This window comes from Liolophura sinensis, chromosome 6, assembly GCF_032854445.1.
Source record: "Liolophura sinensis isolate JHLJ2023 chromosome 6, CUHK_Ljap_v2, whole genome shotgun sequence".
Taxonomy (NCBI): Eukaryota; Metazoa; Mollusca; class Polyplacophora; order Chitonida; family Chitonidae; genus Liolophura; species Liolophura sinensis.
Window position 1 is genome coordinate 3,328,378 of NC_088300.1, and position 22,373 is coordinate 3,350,750.

Below are 22,373 nucleotides of genomic sequence, written 5' to 3' on the forward strand. Positions count from 1 at the left end.
ATAATGCAACATAGTGGCACATAAGATGAATAATGTTTATTAAATTGGACAGGACTCCAACTTATGTGCCACTATGTTTCAGCAAAGATCTGCACGTCTAACTGAAAATCCCTTCAATTCCGTATCCATGAAACTAAATTTCAAACCAACACTAACATATGTTAATACAGAAAGTATTCCCAAGGCCACTGTTTCCGGTAATCAAACCAGCCACCAAAATGAAACCAGCGGGAATGATTAAGCTACTTTTCTAGTGTACTGACTAAGATTTGTTCTCAAAGCCCCACTCATATTTTGGGGAAGCTCAGTTTTTCCGAAGGATGCGATCTGCCTGCTTATTGGCTCCTTCAATGCGATTCTGGTTCGACAGAGTCTGCAAAAGGCAATGGCAAAGTGTAATGATTCCAGACACAGCTGACCTTGGTCTGCACACACATGAAACTTTAACCATAATTTATTTTTGAGATTTAGATTAGTACAATCAAAAACCTGGATGCCAAAAACCACCAAATTTTGATAAAAATTATTAAAAGCAGACGTCTTAAATGTTTAGTCAAATTACATATGAAATTAGACAAAGTACTGACATGAACAATGAAGATTTTACATGAAATAAAATACTTTAAAGGCTTGAACTATATAGATTATTTTAGAAATCTGCTTTTCCATTGGATTTTTCCTCTGAAAAATAACTATCATTTCATTCATATTCTCCCTGAGATATTACCAGAATACTGAGAATGGAAACTAACAGTTGCCTGAAGGGAAGAAACTCTTGCCAAACCCTTACAACATAAGACCTGCATCTTGTAGCCCAGGGATGAAAATGGCATGAATTTACGACGGTCACGAACATGTGGCAAAACATTCAGGAGATTCAGGAATGATTCGTAAATGAGTCATGAAAAAGAGTGAATAAGCTACAAGAAAATCGGGAACCATTCTTAACTCTATCGTAAGTACTTTGTAAGTCGATTTAAATTTGCATTCCTTCGCAGGTATCTGTTCTGCCTTAATTGGTGGATTTTGAGAATCGCTGGACATAGCCATGTTTCCAGAATGACTAGGATACATTACCTTTATGAGTGCAACTGACAGTTTCATGAATATTTACCCCGATTTTACGAATCATTATGAACTTACATCCAGTTATGAAATTTTTGAAATTGATGCCTACATGAAAAATGGAACACGAATTCATTACTTACGCTTATGAATCAATACAAAAGAACATGAATGCATCCATCATTATAATATGTCAATTTGTATAAACGGATTGGCAAAAAATTTGTCTAAGTGTGAACGGGCCTTTACAAGATTTGCTTCCCCTCATCAAAGTGTTGCTAAAACACCGATGTTAACAGCCTGGAACTAAAACACAATTGCAGTACACATTTTTCGAGTTACCATCATTATGACAGCAGAGTGATGTCCCAGTGCAAAAAGATGTGGGTGCTTTATGGGATGGTTGGGCTACTTTCCTGTCATTTGACATGGTGTTATTACAGTTTAGATAAATTACTCGCAGAATAGCATTATTTTTTGGCAGTATTCTACAACCAAACTCACCAAAAAACATAGTTCAAGAGATATTCTTAATTGAGTTTAATTAGTTTTCTGTAATGTATACACATGTATCACACTCTCTTAAAATTGGCAGACTGACTATTGTGCCAAAAAGTGATGTCAAATACCAAAGGGATACTTTTTATAAACCATAATCCTTCTGTTTTTTGTATTCTTAATGTTAATTATATTCTCAGTGCTCACTTGACATAAAAATTAAATGACAAACAATGACTCTCTTCAGACTCCCACCACCCCAACCCACCTAATCCCTCCAGCCAAAAGTTATAGGTGATTACAAATTAAACAAGATGTTTCTTTCCATGTGGAGATAATGAGCCACTTTAAGCTCCAAGTAGCTGACAGTCCCTCTGCAGCTTTGAGAAGCGCTTACTGAATGTGAGGAGAAGTGCTTAATGAATGTGAGGAGAAACAGGTAAGCTACCTTGCCGCCGATCCTCTCCACCTGTTTGTTCTGGGCAGTGATCTCATTACCCATATCCACGGCCATGTTCCTTAAGTTACCAATCATTCCCCCCACTTCTGTCAGGTTCTGCTCCATTTCATCTTCACGTGCATCGTTTGTTATTCTGCAAAAATACAACGAAAACATAACACCATTAAACTGAAGAGTTTTATCACCACTGGTGTCCAAATTACATGTGTGTTGGCGACATGTTTAGACCAGTCTAATTCCCCACCCTATACATATAGCTATGTGACACACCTGTCAGGAGTACTCAGCTGTCCCTCACCTTGTGATGTAGCCACCTGAGGGGCCTCCAGGTCCCGAGTCTACAATCACACGTGGTCCATCTGTGTTCACCTTGCCATCCTCAGAAGCCTTCCAGGTCTTGTTGTAATCGCCACTCTTCTCAAAGTTACCTCCCCTGGTTAAATGTGAATGTTGATACTATGTTTAAAAGAATCTAACACAATTATAACAATGTTTGTAAGAATCTTTACACAGAGACAAATATGACAGTCTCAGTCTCAGAAGTTGATTTTCTACACATAACACTGACAAGATTACTAAAAAATGGGAGATAGATTGAAAGTTAACTGATGATTTAATTTCTACCTGGTGGTGCTTTATGTATAGTCACACTGTAAGGAACACATGCTCCTTTGAAAGAGACCAGTCATCAGAAGAGAACAAGATTTGCCATGACAAAATGTTGAAAAATGCTAGCAATCCTCACTTTTTCCATGGTAGCACACATAAACCGCAGCATTTCTCTAAACCCTCTAGATTTTTCTCTGCATCTTTCATGTCCTGGTTGATCTGATCCATCCCTTCCTCAATCCTGTCAAGTTGTTCTGCACACAGAAAGTGAGAGAACAATGACATTGCATGATAAAGAAAGGCAACAAAATATAATACCATAATACTCAAACATGGCGAAATTAATCCTCTCATACTGAAATTATTATTCCCTGTCTACATGCGGAGATGAAAACATTGAACGGAAAAATGTTCTAACAATGAACCAAAAATAAACATAGAAAGTCATGAAAAATGAGATTAGCTCTTCTGGGTGGGACAAAATCAGTTCATGACAGGTACAAAGAACTTCAAATACAAGGTTATAAACTTCAAAGACAAACTGATGAAAAGATGAAACATGTCGAAAGACAAAGAACTTACAAAGGTAAAATTGTTATTAACAAGATGAGAAACTTGTCAAAAGAGAAAGAACTTCAAACAATGAGAGTTGAATAAAGTCAAATTGACGAAAAGATGAAAGGAAATCCATAAGAGAGTAGCAACATGTGGACTATCAGTGAAGATCAAGTATTTAGCCACACAATGTAAGACAGGAGTTAGAGGAAGACAAACTAGGAAAACACACAGGTAGTTACGAAGCAAAGAAAGCCAGGAAATGGTCTGACCTTGACATAATGCCTTATCTTGACAGAATAAAGACAACTTACAGCTTTGCAAGGTGCAATGTGTTTTTAACAGATGCAACAAAGGTGTCACAATAGGGAGTGCTTGGGGTTTAACGTCGTACTCAACAATTTTTCAGTCATATGACGACACAATAGGGAAAGGTAAAGTCTAAATATCAACATAACAAAGAAGACACCACAGTATTGGTCAACAAGGTCAATTTCAGGACCAATCCTACAAGTATCTCGCAAGATCAAATATGGCACCGACAGGGAAAAGATGTACAACAAAGCATAAATGTGAGGCATAACTTTTGTCTTGTGTCACTTTGCATATGGCTAATCCATGTACATGTACAATACGTTTAAACAATTTAAATTACAGCTTTATTCCTCTTCACATAGTTTATAACAATGTTAGAACTATGAGGAAGCATTATGACAATTCAGACCATTAAGGGTTATCTACCAAATTATAAGAATAGTACCTATACTACTATTCATATAGCTGATGTTACTGTAAGGGAGAGAAACATGTTCAATGTCTATTCTTCCATTGGATAGCTCTTGTGATACAAAAATTCTTGCTGTCCAAGTTTCAAAATACGTAAAATTTCTACATAAAGATTTGGAAATGTAATTTATTTAGCTACAGATATCTATATGACTGGGACATGTAATGCCCTGTTAGACAGGCACAGAAATGTTAAAACGATGGTCACAGAATTACTAGCTCCTGTCTGCCACCACTAGGATACTTAATGGTCATCCTTCCTTCCATTCCTTGTTGTCTGTTCAAGACTCTTGGGGACTGTTTGTCAAAGCTCTGATCACCATGGAAGTTATATGCAAGTCACACTATTTGACTTCATTACAAACCATAATGGGAGAAAACTGGCCCTTGCTTGCAGGCCTTGGTGGCTGGAAATGTATATGGCAATAGAGCTTTCATTTTCAAACCATCTCCATTATGGAGAACAGGTGGCTCCATGTAGCACGGAGCTATGAATATCTGCCATGACTACCTGAGACAGACAATGGGCGTGGTTACTATGGAGGAATGATAAATAATGATCCTAGTGGAGATAGTCCAAAGCTAGTATTGTCCATTACTGTTTCTGTGCTAAGTTTTTTTCAGAGAAGTTCTGACCATGGTTAGCTCCCTTACACAAACAGCAGCTCATATCGCAGTTAGTCGCTTGTTAAGTCTCTCAAAGCCTTACCCCCTTGCTCGTCCACAAAAACAATAATTTTAACACCCACTTCATGGCTCTGTGCAGCAACAACAGCAAAGGAGGGGAGAGTGAGAAGGATTAGGTAAGCAGACAATAAACATGCACTGAAACATGAAACATGCAACAACAAAAAAACAAAAAATTTTATGTTGTACATATGCACAAGAAAATAGGCTCATTGCAAAGACACCATAACTTGTTGACTGCCTCACTAAGATGTTTCAACATAATGTATAAAGCACAGATATTAAGCCAAAAGAAGAGTTTTTGCAGGAAATGTTGTATGCAATAAGCATAGATCTTTCTATGCCATAGATCTAACCCATGTCATCTAATTAATAGCCTTCTCTAACAAATTTTCTGCATTAGAAATTTGAAAATGTTACAATTGTTTAAGACTGATGCTTAGAAAATCTAGTACCTATTAAACATTCATCGTCTAATTGTTTCAACAGCATTTAACTTAGTATGAAATTAATTTGCTACATACTAGCACAAAACTGCTAAAGTTAAGCTGTTATAGTGTCAGTGTAATGTACTGAAAGAAAACATGCATGGTGAAAATTAGACACAAGCACTAATACAGTCTGACAATGGGATGGAAGGGAGATAACTGTACAGGCACCACATGAAGTCTTACCTCCTTGCTCATCCAGCATGACAAGTGTGCGGATGCCAGCCTCCTTACTCTGTGCAATTATAATCATAGCCAAATATAGCCACTTTTATCATGGACATGATATTTTTGCCATAACCTAACACATTATTTACACTAAACATAGGGTTAAAACCTGCTGTCACACATTACAGATATCAAAGGAATGTGATTTAATTCAAAAATGATAATACCACAGTTAAATGCAAGTCAATCATAATTTTCTACCTTCTGGCCTTCTCTTGACTTTGCTTGAAATTGACTGTATTGTAGGGACTTATATATCTGCAATTAACTTTATGCAGTAAATGATCTCAAACTTTTCCCCACCACACAGAACTAGTCTGAACACTCCAAGGAATGTGCATGTGTCAACTGTGTCTCATTTGGCAACGATTCATTTTCAAATATGTTAATAAATACGTACTACATGTGATTAACTATGTCAACATTACAGTTATGTTATCAACAAACAGCTAAAACATGACTAGTAAGGGGATACATATATACCACATCAACTCCAGTTAAGAAAAGGAACAGTGAGAACTATAAATATATCACCATTGTCATCAAAAATCAATACATAACAGTTCTATGCACCGCACAACAAAGGAAATCAAAGGGGCCTGATGCCAGATTTGAACCCAGGTGTGATGAAAGATACCTTCATCCCTGATTCCTATGTTTCGTTTCCTTTCCGGCTTGCACAACAGGGAGACTTCAGCCATAATTACAGCACTGGTACTGTGTCTTAATTACGGTCCAGTTCAGCAATTAATCTCAGGTTCACATCACTCACTCCCTACCACTGAATCAATAGCTGCTTAAATCTCTAGTCACCCACAGATCAACCTTATCTATATTGAAACATGGAATTAGAATTTATTTCAACCAGCGGTGATGTAAATAGCCTGCAGGATTAAACAGGACTCCTATCCTGACAGCCTATATTTATTTAATCTGTTTGATATAGTGTAGATGTAACTAGCTGATAATTTATTTATTTATTTATTTGATTGGTGTTTTACGCAAAACCTAAGAATATTTCACTATAACTACGACGGTAGCCAGCATAATGGTGAGAGGAAACCTGGCAGAGCCCAGGGGAAACCCACGTCCCATAATAATAAGTCTGATAGCAGGTTGCTATCAGACCTTCCCACGTACAGCCAGAGAGGAAGCACGCAGATATGTACAATACACAGTGTTTAAATGTGCTTAATAGTTGTACTAACTGCCTGACATATTTGTACTCTAAACCAATGCTGGAAGGAAACCAGGATGTTTGCCAGGCAAGCCAGTGAAAGCTCACCAGCCTAACCCTGCCATAACATGAATACCAATGTGGGAGGCAGGTGTATGAACTCTTTCCACCTCAAAGTAATACAGTGGCAGGAACTTGTTTATTAGCAGCCTTAATTAAAATCACACCTTATATATCTAAAGTCAGTACTTGTACGTAAGTATATATGATTTATCTGGCATGAAAAATTAGTGGTTTCAAACACTTTGTTTAAAAGCTATGTGGGCATGTGACTACATGTTAAAGAATTCATGATCTCTTACAACATTGATTAATTATTCATACAAAACTCTACGAAAAGATTGAGAGAAAAAGAGAGAAAAAATCAAACACAAAAGAAACTGCAAGATTCAGTCTTCAAAAAGCTGGGGGGCAGGTGTGGTTTGGCTTGGCAGAGTATTGTTCACAGTGAGGACCTGCTCAATGTGCTGGTTTTAATGAGACAGTGTGTGAAGAGGGAGGGCGCCACAGGTCTGTAACATGGCAAGTACAAGATTGATTTCCACATGATCTAAGTGTGGCTGTCTGTCAGTGGCACCCAACAGGATGCCCATCGTTTACACCAGCAGGTTATGGGTAGATTGTATGGAACTGGAAAACGACATTCAGCATGACAATGTAAAAAAAAAAAAATCAATCCTGTTGAAAAAGTCATAATAATGAAGCCATTTAGCTGTGAATACATGTGTACTGAGAGAATTCTTCATCACAGGCCATTACCAAAAAACAAAGCAGGAATGACTTTGTCTTGTTGCTGTACTCTTTATTTAGCAGGTACTGACCAACGTTACTTTGAATAATATCTTCAGATGTATTGATTTATCAACATATGTTTGTTGCTTGTTTAAAGTTTCCATCAGTCTTGAGTAACCATAGCCTATGCATAGAAAACCATAGTGTATCTATGACACGTGAAAAAGTTTCTCATGCTCAAGGTTTTTGCCTTTTCTATCAGCAGATTTGAGCCTAACTTCCTAACTTCCAACCTCAATGTTTACTAACTTGAAAACTTGAACTAAGTACCTTGGCAGAGGAGATTCTTGTGTCAGTGAGAAGCTGGAAACACTGGAGGTCTGGAGGTTTGTCAGGTAGCTGACAAAGGTCCGTTAATTCACTCTGGGTACTCTACTTTCCTCCAATCATAAACCTAGCTACCATCATATAAGTGACAAAAAAAAAAATGACATATGAGGAGTGCTCACAAGCCGCCACATATGACCACTAAATAAATTTACCCCACAATCAACAAAACAAACACCTTTCCCAACAACACTGGCAACCACTGTCGCAGCTAAAAATTCTTGAACGCTGTATAAACCAACCAAGTACACAATAAATTTACATGATGGATACACTCTCTACATACTGGTCTCCCTAAGCACTCACTTCTGTGTTGAATGATGCTGAAGGTGGTTGTGAAGCTTTGTCCTACACATATACTTGATGAAAAAAAAATTGCATCCAGCCCAAGAATTTAGGAATGGGATTGAGGTCATAATCAGACAATATGATAATCATTCCAAGAAATGAAAGTGACAAAATTCTAGCCTTGGATGTATTGATAAAATCTCTGAATGCAAGTGATTGATGACAGTTGGTCAAATGTTATTCTGAGGCCTGAGCAATAAGCTGTAAAAATACTGAGTAATGTATACATGCAGCTCTGTACAAAGGCACAGGGGTCAGGAAAACTTTTAACACACGGCATATGGATTGAAATGGCAAAACTTTGGATGACGCTGAGAGACTCAAACTTTTCCAACAGCTTTGGTCAATAAGAGCTTCTACTCAGCTAAAGTAAATATGGCTACAAGGCTACAACGGAAGTTGCTCAAGTTTTGGAACCTATCAGTTCAAACCTTTTCACTTCGTCCTTGAGGTCTATCTATCTTACCCTTCAGCAAAAGAAATGGTGAAATATTTCTTGTCATCCATTCTTTACATTAGACAGGGGTCCCCAGGAGTATTCCTGTGGGTGGTGCACACTGCCTCTCTCCCAGCAAACAGATGTAATTGAATGTGGAGGTTTGAGGCATCTGCAGAGATTGATTAGAGCTGGGTCAAAACTGAAGGCCAGCAGGAACATTTGTAGCAAGGCCTATAACTCAGTTGTTTCTGACAACAGACATTATTGAGAATTATGTTGAAGGAGAAAGCTGTAAATCTAGACTATCAGTAGAATCATAAGTGATTTGGAGCACCTAATCAGGCCAGGGCTCAGTGGTACTAGAGGGCAATCAAGGTTGTTCTTCACAGTACCCTGTGCTCTATTCAGATCTGTCCTTCACTGATAACAGAAGCCATAAACAGACAATTTTTATGATCTTGGTTGTCTATTTTTAGCTAATAATCCAAAGGAAATCAAGTCATGGTCAGTTGACTCAAAGCAATAAAGCTTTACTGTTGTGGTAAGTTTGTGATTTCTAAAATATGAAGAGTTTTTAATAGGAAAAGAATACACCATGTTAACAGATACATACATTGTACATGTCAATATCCCTAAAAAGATCAGCTAAATACAAGTATGCCATTACTCTCATGAGAGGCACATGTGAATTAGAGGTGTCAGAAGTCACAAGTAAAATTATGATATGACAGGAAATAAATAAAAATGAAACCATTAACAATTGAGTAATGACATGATGACAAGTATGCGGCACATGCAAGTCTAAAACTATGTCAGACTTAAATAAAATGGCATCTTATGAAAACACTCATCTCTTCACAACACACATCAAAGTTTTCAAATCTGTACATTACTGATCCAAGAAGGCTTAAGGTATTGTTTTTTTAGGCATTTGGACACACAAATTACACAGAAAAAATATGTTGTCTAAAATGCCACTGTATTCTGATACATTTTTGTCTTACTCAAAGTTGTAAAAATATGAATTGAACAGTTTTAAAATGTCTTATTTATCTAATTATTTATTATTGAGGTTTTGATTAAGGTTAATCCACAAAAATCAATCCTAATTTAAAAAGAGAGAAACATAGTCACAGCCTCCCCCCCCCCCCCCCCCCCACCCCCAGCTTCACCAAGATTAATACTATACTCCACTGAGTAACACTTCAATGGAAAAAAAATAAAAACAGCAGTTCGACGGTTTTGTGCAAAATGAAAAGAACAGAAGAACGTTCAAAAGTCTTGGAATTATGTAAAAAGCTACTTGAACCGGATCCCTATAGAATTCAATTATTGATCTCAGAACTCTCTGCAACAGTTTGCCTCAACATCAAATCACAGGAAAGGTTTATTCCTGTCTTAAATTACTATTTTATTGAGGGTCTTTTTTTGCATCATGGATATGGTCTTATACGTGTACTTGAATGCTTAAGGTGTATATTCTACTTTTTTCTTAAATGAAATAATGAGTGTGGGAAGAAAAGGCATATGAAGTCTAAGCTAAATGGTCACTTGTCCAGCAGCCCTGTATCTGCAAAGATCAGAACTCACGGCATTCAGTTCTCAAGCTAGTGAATGAAGCAAAATCCCAAAGAAGCTATTACCATTTTAATAGGCTGGCCAAAGAAAAAGGGGGATTGACTCTGACAGTTGCAAGATTACCTGAAGCTCAGAAAACTGTATAAGTGTGACAATAAAATTGATCTTTCGCTCCATGTGCCAGGAAGGGCTTGGTGTGGTTTTAAATCCTTTGTGCCTCAAATGTTCTTGTGACCTGAACACTGACTTAACAAGACCTTTTGACCTCAATGTGAAGAAGATTGGTATGTTTACCACAGACACGCTAGATTAAAGTGAATCAGAGTGACCACGGCTTTAAATGACCAGTAGTAAGATGGACTGAACTTGATAAAAGACATGGTAGCTGTAATTGTGTTATAGTCAGCTCTCTTTGGCCACAAATGCAGTCTAAAACTCACCAGGGCAATCATAGGATATCTGAACCTGAGCATGCAGGTATCTAGAGTGATATTTGCAATAAGAGTCACAGACTCCTGTTATAGCCTAACATCAACACCAACCCACTAAGTGTATGAAGTCTACAAGGGCAAACTGTTCTGTTTACACACAATACACACCTTCTTCTTTCTCTATAAAATAGCATGTTAATTAAGACAAATGTCCAAAAGGTATGTGCAATATATTAGCTTGCTTCAACAGTGTCTGACGTATATTAAGAACAGTGTAGTGCGGTATTGTTTTCCTTCTCCTTCACGTTCAGCTTTATACAGCCCTCTAGTGTCAAAATGAACTAGCTTGTACAGTGTCATATAATCTCCATTTGAAGAAAAACCGGCTCAATCTAGGACAGATCAACTTACACAAATTTGTCAATCAATACTTAAACCAAAAATAAATGAAGTGTATAGGATTTAGTCCGGAAACTAATGTTCCTGGCATAAAAGGCCATCTATTACATAAAACAAGTCTTTAAATAACTTGTACACTTCACTATAAAGAAGCTTTGGGAATTCAGCCATTTTCATCTGAAGGGCACTTTCAAGTGGTACAGCAAAGACTGGCACCAAACCTTAATTGAAAACCAATAACTTTCTGGTAACACATTACTGTATTATGTATATCACTTAATGAGATAAAACATTTCCTATTCGTTACACCAGATTCCAGGTGCAGTTGGTCCCAAGGGCCTGGAAATAGTGCATTCTTAATTTCTATCAGCAAACTTTACCATAAATTTACATTTAATTTACTAACTTTTATTCTACAGAGCATTAACACTAGATCTACGTGTAGACATACACATAGTTATGTACTCATCTATACTTTTGGGTGCCTCTGCAGCCTAGGTAGTTAGCGTACCAATGTGATCGCTGTGAGTTAAGTCCAGCTTATGCTGGCTCCCCCTCCCACCACCATCAAATGGTTACATTTACACTTTCCCCACCTTCCATACAACCAAATACACACTTTTCCCACCCCTCCTACAACCACATACACTTTCCCACCTTCCATACACACTTTTCCCACCCATCCTACGACAACATCCACAGTTTCCCACCTTCCATAAAACCACATCCACACTTTCCCACCTTCCATACAACCATATTTCCCCCACTTTCCCACCTTCCATACAACCATATTTCCCCCACTTTCCATACAACCACACTCATGCTTTTACCACCTTCCAGACAACCCCATACACACTTTCCCCATCTTCTAGACAACCACATATTTAGTCACCTTCCAGACAATCACATTTACGCGTATACATGTACTGTACATGCAGAGACAAATGAACATTATCAGCCTATTGGCTACTTGCCAATGACAATAGTAAATAGTGTATAGCCTAGTTGAGAATAATAATAATGATTGCCCAATCTGTAACAGGAAAGGTCAGGCCCGTCAGTGGTTGAGTAACTTTAGGTATATTCTATAGGCTGTGGGTAGGGGAAGAGTCCCAAAGCTCCTGTCTCTATAATGTCCATTACTGTCCATGGCTTAAGGATTTTCATGATAGCTGACTTGTGTTTCACGTAATGCTGTATATCAGCTAGCCAGCTACAAGCTACATGATGTTTTATTCTCCATGAAAAGCCCAAACTGAGCAAATCCACTGTCAAAGCATTATCCTTGGTGACAGCTGTTTACAACATACCTCTCATGACTAGATGTGAAACTATGTGTGTGTATGATCGGCTCTACTGGCGACCATGTGTACAAGCACTGGGTTTAGGAGAGATGGGGTATTTCTTGCTACACAAGCTTGTCATGTATCAGCAGAAACCAAGCCTTATTGGCTACAATTTGCCAAGATCCTAGGGGTGCCGACAAAAAATTTGGTGGAAGAACACCGATCTGCAATTAAGGTGTTATGGTTGCCTTGTCTATTGCAAGCCTGCTGATCAATCTACTGCCTATAAAAACACACAGGGACAATAAATCATTGTTAAATTCCAATACGCTCAGCCAGATGGATCTAAAAGCATTTTCTTCCACCCACGCTTTCATTCAAGTTTAGATCCATTCATAGTTGTCTCTTGGCGACAAACCGAAAACAAAATAAGAACGTACATTTATACAAATGAACTATTCTCCTTTCATTAGTCTCATCTTAGTTCACACCTAGTTTACATCTGTCATGAGAGATATACTAACAATACCATGCTGGCATTGGAGGAAACACTAAAATCTACAGGAATCATATTAACAAAACCTCCACTTGTTGGCTGGGATCAAGGCAACGCCAACAACATACTTATTAAGATACAAATACAACAAAAAGTTAAATTACACTAGTAATTGAGAATAATATCTTAACGGATCAGCGTCCACATTTAGGTATTTGGAAATATTATAAAGACTGGAATCTGTTTATATAATTATCAAAATGACTCAGAAGAAACAACACACTAAATTAATTTAATGCCGTAAAACAAAAGATTTACCGCCATGGCCAATAGATTTACAACGCTGTTCGGTGGCCCGGCAGTGTCATGGATGGTCTACCACAGGTTAGGTTAAACGGGCGCTGAAGAGCGCAATGTCAGATATGCCCTGCTTGTCAAAAAATTCTTTCTTCCAGTGCTATGAATAGACATTTTCATGGGCACCAAATCATCAAAGGACTTGAAGAAACTCACACTATGTCCTTCACTAATGCCTTCTCACAATTGTACATGCAACAATAAACCATTTTCTTGAGAAATTTGAGGCTGTTGGTTGATTTTCTACTATTGAACTATATAACACTTATTTTGGAGATGATCAAGTTTTGGTGAATAAGCATAAAATTAGCCTCAATACCCCTGAACACTTTGAGCATCTCATTTTTCAGATTTATGTACACTGTTTTTAAAAGTTTTGTTATATTCCAGTGCAACAAATTATCTAATTATAAATAAATAACAAATCAGGGCACTAATTCTTGAAGTGGGTCCACAAACTGAACTAAATCCAAGACTCATGAGCACAGCCAACATTTAGGTTAGGGCGGGATCGTGCAGCTAAGCACATGATTAAAAACTTACGATTAGGCAAATCCTGTATCAAACAGTTGATTCCTGTCAAAGTACTATTTCTTGTCCCTGTCCTGCAGATTATTTCTAGGCTTGCTACATCTTTTTGGGGGCAAATTTCACGCCCTTTTTAGTACAGCTTTTAAAATGAGGCTTGCATTCATTCTCTGACAGAAGGAAATTAGTGACAAAACCAAAATTAAAAGGAAAAAAAAAAAAAAAACACAGCTCTTACTCGCCATAAACAATTTTTTTTTGTAGCCCTTCCTGTTCAAAAACGCAGCATTTTTGTATTAATACTGGGCTATTTGCCAGGAAAATAAAAATTATCTGTTTGATGCCAGCAGGAGTTAAAAACTTATCTTTTCTCAAATTTGAGCGTATTTGTCACTTGTTTCCATTTGTCAGAAGATATCACATGTACATGTAGCTATAGCAGCTTGATAGGCCAATTCCCAACTTCACTAAGTCATAACTTTGCTTTGCTGGCAAAACATCATGTATGAATCCTACATATATACAAGACTGAACAGCTAGCAGACATGCATTAGTACAGGATGCAGTATGAACACCTAGAATCACCTCTCTATCTCACATTTTCTCCATATCCAGTGGATTAAGGTATCACCTGTGCTTTTCTATACAGGCCTATGCACTGGGCCAGCCAAATTTGGTATAAACTGAGGCACCCAGACTTCATATTCTGGACAGATTTAAACACATACTGTACTTCCTGATTTAAAACTTAATCTTTTTGATTGACCATTCAACCCTAATCCTTCTGATGACATAATAGGTAACATAGAAGACAAGAAACAATTAATTTGGAGAATTATCTAACCTATAAAAGAAGTTCCCCAGGGAAGTACTATACTTGTACAAGATTTGCAACACAAACACGTGACAAGTAAGGTAACACAAACCTCAAAGACTGGAGCATCTTTGATGTTGACAGCTGATTCATGTCCCTGTATGAAGTTCCAGGTTTAACTAATTATACGAACATCCCTAGATAAAATCCTAATTGTCACCCTGTTCAGACTGGACTTCACAAGAAACTGTTAGAATCTACATGGAGCTCTCGGTAATCACATTGGAGGGATTATAAAGACATGTATGTAAATTAAACTGTATAGAAATTCAGCCAAATGTAGCCTGTGATATTCTGATATTTACATAAACAGTATACATTCAATATTCTGATATTTACATAACAGTAAAAGACAATGTCAGAGCTTACCTCTTCCAATAGTCCCACCATCCTCCTGGTGCTCTCCAAAGACTGAAACACAAACAAAACATTCCTGTCAGTACAAGAGATCATACAACTACTGTGGCTTGTTGAATCTTGTAATAGATAGTTGTACACAATGGACTGTACCAATTTCTTGGCGGAAAATCATGAACAAATTTCTTCATCGTTTTTATTTTTTTCACAAAAGGTGGCAGTCAAAAAACCTGTATGAACAAACTTGCAATTTAAATAAATGACACATTCATCACACCAGAAGGAACAATAACTCAATTTTAAAAGTGAAAGCCATCTAAGAAGTTTTCAACTTTTATCTGTTTGAATATCTGCCAGATGTTTCAACCCTGTGTGGCTGAAGCAATAAAGGAACAAGAACAGTGTGGGATGGATTGACCCAAGTGAGGGCAATATGCAGGTTGTAATCCACGTGAAGTACAGCAAAAAGAGACTACATCTAACCTCCGTGATCATTTGTTTCTCATCATTTTCCCACTGATCAATACCAGGAATGTATTCTAGCATGTACATGTATACTTTATAACTACAAGCTACATGTATACAATGCAACTCTAGGACGATACACTAAAACATAAGCAGCTGTGGCCAAAAATTGATCCAAATATGCAAGGAACCTTTTACCAGCAACAAGAACATGAGCTCATCTTATGTATAACCTACAATGACAAGCAACATGAACATGAGCTCATCTTATGTATAACCTTCTACAATGACAAGCAACATGAACATGAGCTCATCTTATGTATAACCTACAATGACAAGCAACATGAACATGAACTCATCTTATGTATAACCTTCTACAATGACAAGCAACATGAACATGAGCTCATCTTATGTATAACCTTCTACAATGACAAGCAACAAGAACATGAGCTCATCTTATGTATAACCTTCTACAATGACAAGCAACATGAACATGAGCTCATCTTATGTATAACCTTCTACAATTACAAGCAACATGAACATGAGCTCATCTTATGTATAACCTTCTACAATGACAAGCAACATGAACATGAGCTCATCTTATGTATAACCTACAATGACAAGCAACATGAACACGAGCTCGTCTTATGTATAACCTTCTACAATTACAAGCAACATGAACACGAGCTCATCTTATGTATAACCTTCTACAATGACAAGCAACATGAACATGAGCTCATCTTATGTATAACCTACAATGACAAGCAACATGAACACGAGCTCATCTTATGTATAACCTTCTACAATTACAAGCAACATGAACATGAGCTCATTTCACATATAACCTTCCACAAGCACAAGCATCATGAGCTCATTTGCTAGTATAACCTGAATGAGCAACATGGATTTTTTTTTTTTTTTGATTGGTGTTTTACGCCGTACTCAAGGATATTTCACTTATACGACGGAGGCCAGCATTATGGTGGGTGGAAACCGGGCAGAGCCCGGTGGAAACCCACGACCACGAGAGGAAGCCAGCATGAGCTGGTCTTGAACTCACAGCGACCGCATTGGTGAGAGGCTTCTGGGTCACTACGCTGTGCTAGCGCGCTAACCGACTGAGCCACGGAGGCCCCAGCAACATGGACATGAGCAGACTTCATGCATTACCTTTAAATTATAAGCAACATGAACATGACCTCAATTCCTGTATAACCCACAAAGACATAAAATTTTTCAAACCCCAAATACCGATCTGTTTCCAATTAATGTGAACATTTTTCCATAATTTCAGTACCAAAAATTTCATATGCATACATGTTATTTGCTTGTTTTAATCTAATTGCTATGGTATAGGCTTTAGGGTACTAGCCTGATATAAGGTTTCAAGGCTAAGGGACGACACTGTTGCCCAAGGGAGACAAACATCAAGGCCTTCTGAATAAACACAACTTATATCCAATTTATTTATTGACATGTCAAATTGGTCTGTTTACTGGAGTCATAATTACTGGTTATCAAAATGGACCATCTTAATCATATTTCTATCAGGTCTATTTTGAAATCATTCTGAAGGTGCGATTTCAGTAATGTAGCCTTCTCCTACACTTGACATTTGCTCTGTAGATGACTGCAGTGAATAACAACTGACCTCGAGTAATACCCTCAACCTGTAGCAACACTGACAGTGATAAGTGTATATAATACTAGAATTCCACATTCTTTTGTATTATTTCAATCACAGGCATAGTTACTTGGTATGTTATGCCTAGTGCATTGTTTCCATTGGGCTTCTTACAACAGTAAACATGGAAGCCTTCAGCTAGGATGCTACAATTTAAAGGCAGTATGCTAACTGTGACTACTCAAGTCCTACATGTATACCTGTGATAAAAGTTACAAATATTTATTGTGTTGTACATTGTACAACACAGGATGACAAAATGTCCCATACATGCATCTCTTTGCAAGATCACTGTAGACTAATAAAACCCATGATTCCGATGTGTCTTTCTGACACATTTTTGTATGTCTACACATAAAACCACTTACCAGAAGGTCACACAAGTTTGTACGCTTTCCATTTAAGTATAAACACGTCATTGGACTGGGAGAGCCAAGACAAGACAACAAAATGCCCATGGTCCTCTTCGGTATATATCTGTTACTTAAAATGTAACAGAATGAATGATACCAAGGTTCATGTATAAGACAAGGGTTATTCAACTTAGCTCATTCAAAATACCCCCCCAAAAAACAACACACTTTCAGTATAAGTAAAACAGAAATCTTAGACCAGCAAAAAAATTCACAGTTTTGTCAGCTTCATACCAAAGTTCTAACCAAAAAACAATAATTCTACCCTGCTCTTAGTCCCGGGCAGTGTTCAAATATACATACTAAAAAGAGATGACCTTTCAAAGAACACTGAATGTGTCACACAACACACCAGCTGGTACAATTACCTCCCCAAATAAAATCATTCTATGAGGTTTATGTCTACAAAAAAAACAGTTTGATTTTATTGGTTAGATTTGCCTTTTACGGGTTATATAAAGGAGAACTATAGAGATTTCCTACAGTGATAAAAGTGTTAATTATTTCGCACAGTTTATAGACATTGCTTTTGTTTTTACATTTTTGAAGTTTTACACCAAGACGCTATGACGTGGAAAGCAAAAACATTTGTTTTATGACGTTCCAATCTGAAACGTTACGTTAGGTATGACGTTACAGTACATGACGTAAACCCTTACATTCCTATGTCGCACAACCATAAGACACAATGTGACACACACTGAAACGTTACGTTAGGTATGATGTTACAGTACACGACGTAAACCCTTACATTCCTATGTCGCACAACCATAAGACACAATGTGACACACACTGAAACGTTACGTTAGGTATGATGTTACAGTACATGACGTAAACCCTTACATTCCTATGTCGCACAACCATAAGACACAACGTGACACGCACTGAAACGTTACGTTAGGTATGATGTTACAGTACATGATGTAAACCCTTACATTCCTATGTCGCACAACCATAAGACACAACGTGATACACACACAGCTTTGACGTATCTCGGTCAAATCAACTAAGCTTATCGTTGATTGGTCTAAACGCATGACCTTTGCTGAGGGAGTAAAAGAGAATGGCAGTACGAAATATGCCATTTTTTTTACACATTTCTTCATTTCGGGGGGCAGAATAGACTTTAAAACCTTTGTCTTGGTGTTTGTAGTGTAGCCTGATACCCCTGAACCTTGTTTCATAGCTTGTCAAATCCCTAGAATGCTGTGGTGTTAAACCCGCTACAGCGGTGTCAAACCCTTAAACATTCTACCAAAAGAGAACCTACATTCTCTGCAAAACCTGTAAACTTATAAACTTATAACTTTGTTAGAAACTTTGTTGCTACCTTGTTGTTAACATGCAGAAAATCACCAGCCTACCTGAGTTGAGTACTGCCGGACACTACTTAACTTGAGGTACCAAGGTTTCGTGTAGGACAGCATTTTGGCTGAGATCAGTAGTTTACACCTGTTGCTGAAGAGATGAAGAGGTTCACAGATAAACCATGAACCAGGTGTTCCTCTTACTTCCTCAATATCAGACTCAATGGACAGTTACAAGATCATTTCCCCAGATAGCCCACTGCCTACCATGCTGTCATAAAGGTTAAAGGCTCGCAAACCAGTGGACATGCAACATATAGCGTCAGTGATATGTGTGACGCAAACCTGAATGACGACATCGATATATAGATGGATCCACCTCAAGAGAAAATTTTATGGGCGCAACAAAATAAGGATGAATCAGGCCTTGTTATATTTGTATCTAGGGCATGGTGGCCCAGATACACCTGAGATATGATTCGTCATCACTCGTTAAGAGGGAGGATCCTGACCATACCTGTACGATGGCTTTGTTTAAGTGGGCGCAGGTTTTAAAACCATTTCACTCATGGGGATCAGCAGATGTATGACCATATAATGCTCTAGCCATTATGTCTCATGGCCTTTTCCATTTACAAGACAGGTATGTGATATCTCTATTAGCACTTTAATATCCACATGGAGGACAGTGAAGGATGGTGCTGTACTGGTCTACAGAGAGGCCCACCTGAGCCCCCGAGTCACCCAATGACCATGCCTGAAGCTAATGACCTCAAAGCCAAGCAATGTGATAAGCCACCCACCTCCTCCTCCAAGTGCCTCTACTGCAGTCATGCGGGATGGTCTTTTATACATCGAAGCAGGATTTTTATTACACATAAAACTTTTGATGGCCATTGCAGTTGGAAGAATGCGAACCATACGCCAGACATATGTATTACCGATATTGAGATGTTAACATCACGGCATAAAAACTCATATGCTCTCCACCTCTGCTTACTGAAGGCCTCCGGGGTTTAATTACTGCGATGTGAAAGCATTTAATCCATTTCTGTGTAACAAGAGATTATACATATTATGTCTTGTAAGGTTTGAGAGCGAACAGGTTATATTAAATACACATGGATCTCCATTTCTTCAGAAAACCGGATGAATGACAATGGTTTTGGATATCAAAGATACACTACAGTTTTAAGGAATTCAGAATTGTTGCGGACTGGCTGAATGATTAGAGCTGCATGCATAGATTCCCAATAGTAAAACAAAAGTAAGTGTAAAACTGATCTGACATGAAGGTTAAAGCCATTGGCAAAGTTAGTACGTAGCTTTAAGTGTGGTATTCTTACAATGATACATGGTCAAAAAGAATCAAGTGAACGAAATACGAAATGAGAATGTAAATAGCAGCATCGCCTGGCCTTTGGCATTATATTCACTTCTGCTACCCAACTGGTTCAGCAATCAACTGGGTTCTGCCCGAAGATCACTCAACACTGATCATCCAGGTTTGATCAATCCAAACCCCACTGGCTCAGCAGTCTGCTGGGTTCTGCCCGAAGATCACTCAACACTGATCATCCAGGTTTGATCAATCCAAACCCCACTGGCTCAGCAGTCTGCTGGAATCTGCCAGACCAAGATCAAAGGATACTGCCACCGTTGGTGCCTGTATGCTGATTGGGAATAACATGAGGTGCAATCACTGGACAATCACAAAGGCTAAATATGCAAAAGGCAGCCAAGAAACAGGACACTAAGGAACTAAACATTTAAAGTGAAAGACAGCACTTGACTTATGTCTATGTCCACTGAAAGACTACCATTCAAAGTATCTTAAACCGGCATTAAATATTTTTTAAAAAATTTTTTCTCCCTTATCAAAGGTGACGTCACGTTTACTCCAGCTCTCTAACGTACAAGGTTCTGTAGAATAATCTAAGCAGTAGCCTATGGCAGATAAAAGTTGTGGACTTCGGTAATGAAGGCCCAAGTGTTAAATATAGTTTTTTTGGAAATTGGACATACAAAAACATGTTTTCTACTGCTTGAACTGTTGATACGGTAGGCCTACAATATGATTTACAAGAACTCTAGCGACCCTGTTTAAATAGTCTAGATGCAGATGCATGGCTGGGGTGTTCCTGGTTCAGGCCTCTATTAAATGTTTACACAATACAACTAGACTCATGCTCAATTCTGAAACATATGGAAATAATTCTAAGCACTACTGAGGCTGATTCAGGCATTTGACTGTCGCTGGGTTTTATGCTTCATTTCTGCAGCAGTGGCTTCTAAGGTGAAAGTTCATCTTGAACACGGCCTTTCAATAATTTTATTGTATTTTATAAAAGAAAAACCAAAAACCTACCCTTGTATGTGAGAAAGACGAAGGAACAAAATTTAATTGTTCAGTGGTAATAAATTCTGAGAAAACTTATATCATTCAAGATTCACTTATCTTTAAGCGATGTTAGGTGAAATGCTGTGTTCTCATTCCCACAAATCGTCTGCATCCCAAATGAACTTGCACTGACTATAATATTTGTTATTTAGAAACTGTTGACTAAACGCTAAAATGAACGACAAAGAATGTAGTTAAGGAGATAAAATGCATGTTGAGTCGAGATGGTATGCTACTGTAAGATATATAATTTGTGATACCGTCGCTGAATATTACAAGGCTTTGTAAATAACTGATTTTACATTTGTGGTAAAATGATAACGGCCTGCCCCGCAACACTTTGTGGCATGGTCCTTCGGCTAAATGTAAATAAATTGCTGTAAAAGATCTCAAAATGATGTCTTACACAGTAATTCTGTGTCATATGTCACTTCATGGAGTGAATGGATAAAGGCTTAGGCTGTGCAATCTGATAGCAACGTGTTTGATTGGATAAAATTCTGAAGATGGATGCCTCAACTCACACCAGCCTTTATTGCAGTACTGTCACTTTATTCCACAACTTATTCGAAATATCGAATATTTTGCTTTCGACCGAAATATGTTTTAGCCAGGTGCTGTCTTGTCCTTTAAGACTGGTACAACCGCTAAATAGACAAACCAAACTGCAAAACTGCCAAACCAAAAGTAATGTCACTGAATTCCTGCAGTAAAACATTGTATTTAACGTTATCAAATGTCTTTCTCACATACAAGAATAAAGTAGCAGGATATGATGACAAATATCTGTTTGCTTCTGATTTAACATGTATGAGTTCATCATGTGATGACTGAGGTTTTTCTGAAGAGCTTGTATTCATGTAGGCTTTAATGAAGAACCCTGCCTTCTGAATGTGCGCTTTAATGTTTTTTCATTTGATCTTGGAAGTGTAAGTACATGTAAAGCTATTTTTTTCTGTAGTCACATCAGCTGGAATCCTTGTTCCAGTCCAGTAATGCAATCTGAGCATTACTGTTAGCCAAACTTTAAATGGTGCTAGGAATTCAAAGGCTATGATGACTTGCACACCAATGACATTGCTCTCATTTTCTCACAGGGTTTGCTAGAAGGGGATGGTGATGAAGTTTTCATTCTGGTCTGGATATCTGCCAACAAATGTTTTTTAATGCAACACCAGCATTTGAATTTCGATTCGATGCACAGCTAAATAAACAAAAAAAAAAAAAAAGCTTTGTCCTAGTCCCTAGTACAATGAAGACCTTAACATAGCTTCACAC

At 37.8% G+C, this 22,373-nt stretch overlaps 1 protein-coding gene across 8 annotated transcripts in view; it reads right to left on the reverse strand.

Annotated features, from left to right (window-relative positions):
• LOC135466593 (synaptosomal-associated protein 25-like) overlaps window positions 1–22,373 on the reverse strand; it is an 86,969-nt gene that overhangs the window by 4,657 nt on the left and 59,939 nt on the right. For 6 of the 8 annotated variants that reach the window (XM_064744162.1, XM_064744165.1, XM_064744163.1 and 3 more), the window contains 5 exons: window positions 14,838–14,879; window positions 5,335–5,383; window positions 2,769–2,886; window positions 2,322–2,456; window positions 2,012–2,156 (listed from right to left, as the gene is read on the reverse strand). In XM_064744162.1, the coding sequence (XP_064600232.1) occupies window positions 2,012–2,156; window positions 2,322–2,456; window positions 2,769–2,886; window positions 5,335–5,383; window positions 14,838–14,879 (489 nt within the window). Of the gene's footprint in view, window positions 1–30; window positions 374–2,011; window positions 2,157–2,321; window positions 2,457–2,768; window positions 2,887–5,334; window positions 5,384–14,837; window positions 14,880–17,342; window positions 17,448–22,373 lie in introns of those variants that run through there. The other 2 variants (XM_064744161.1, XM_064744159.1) reach the window with 2 other exon arrangements.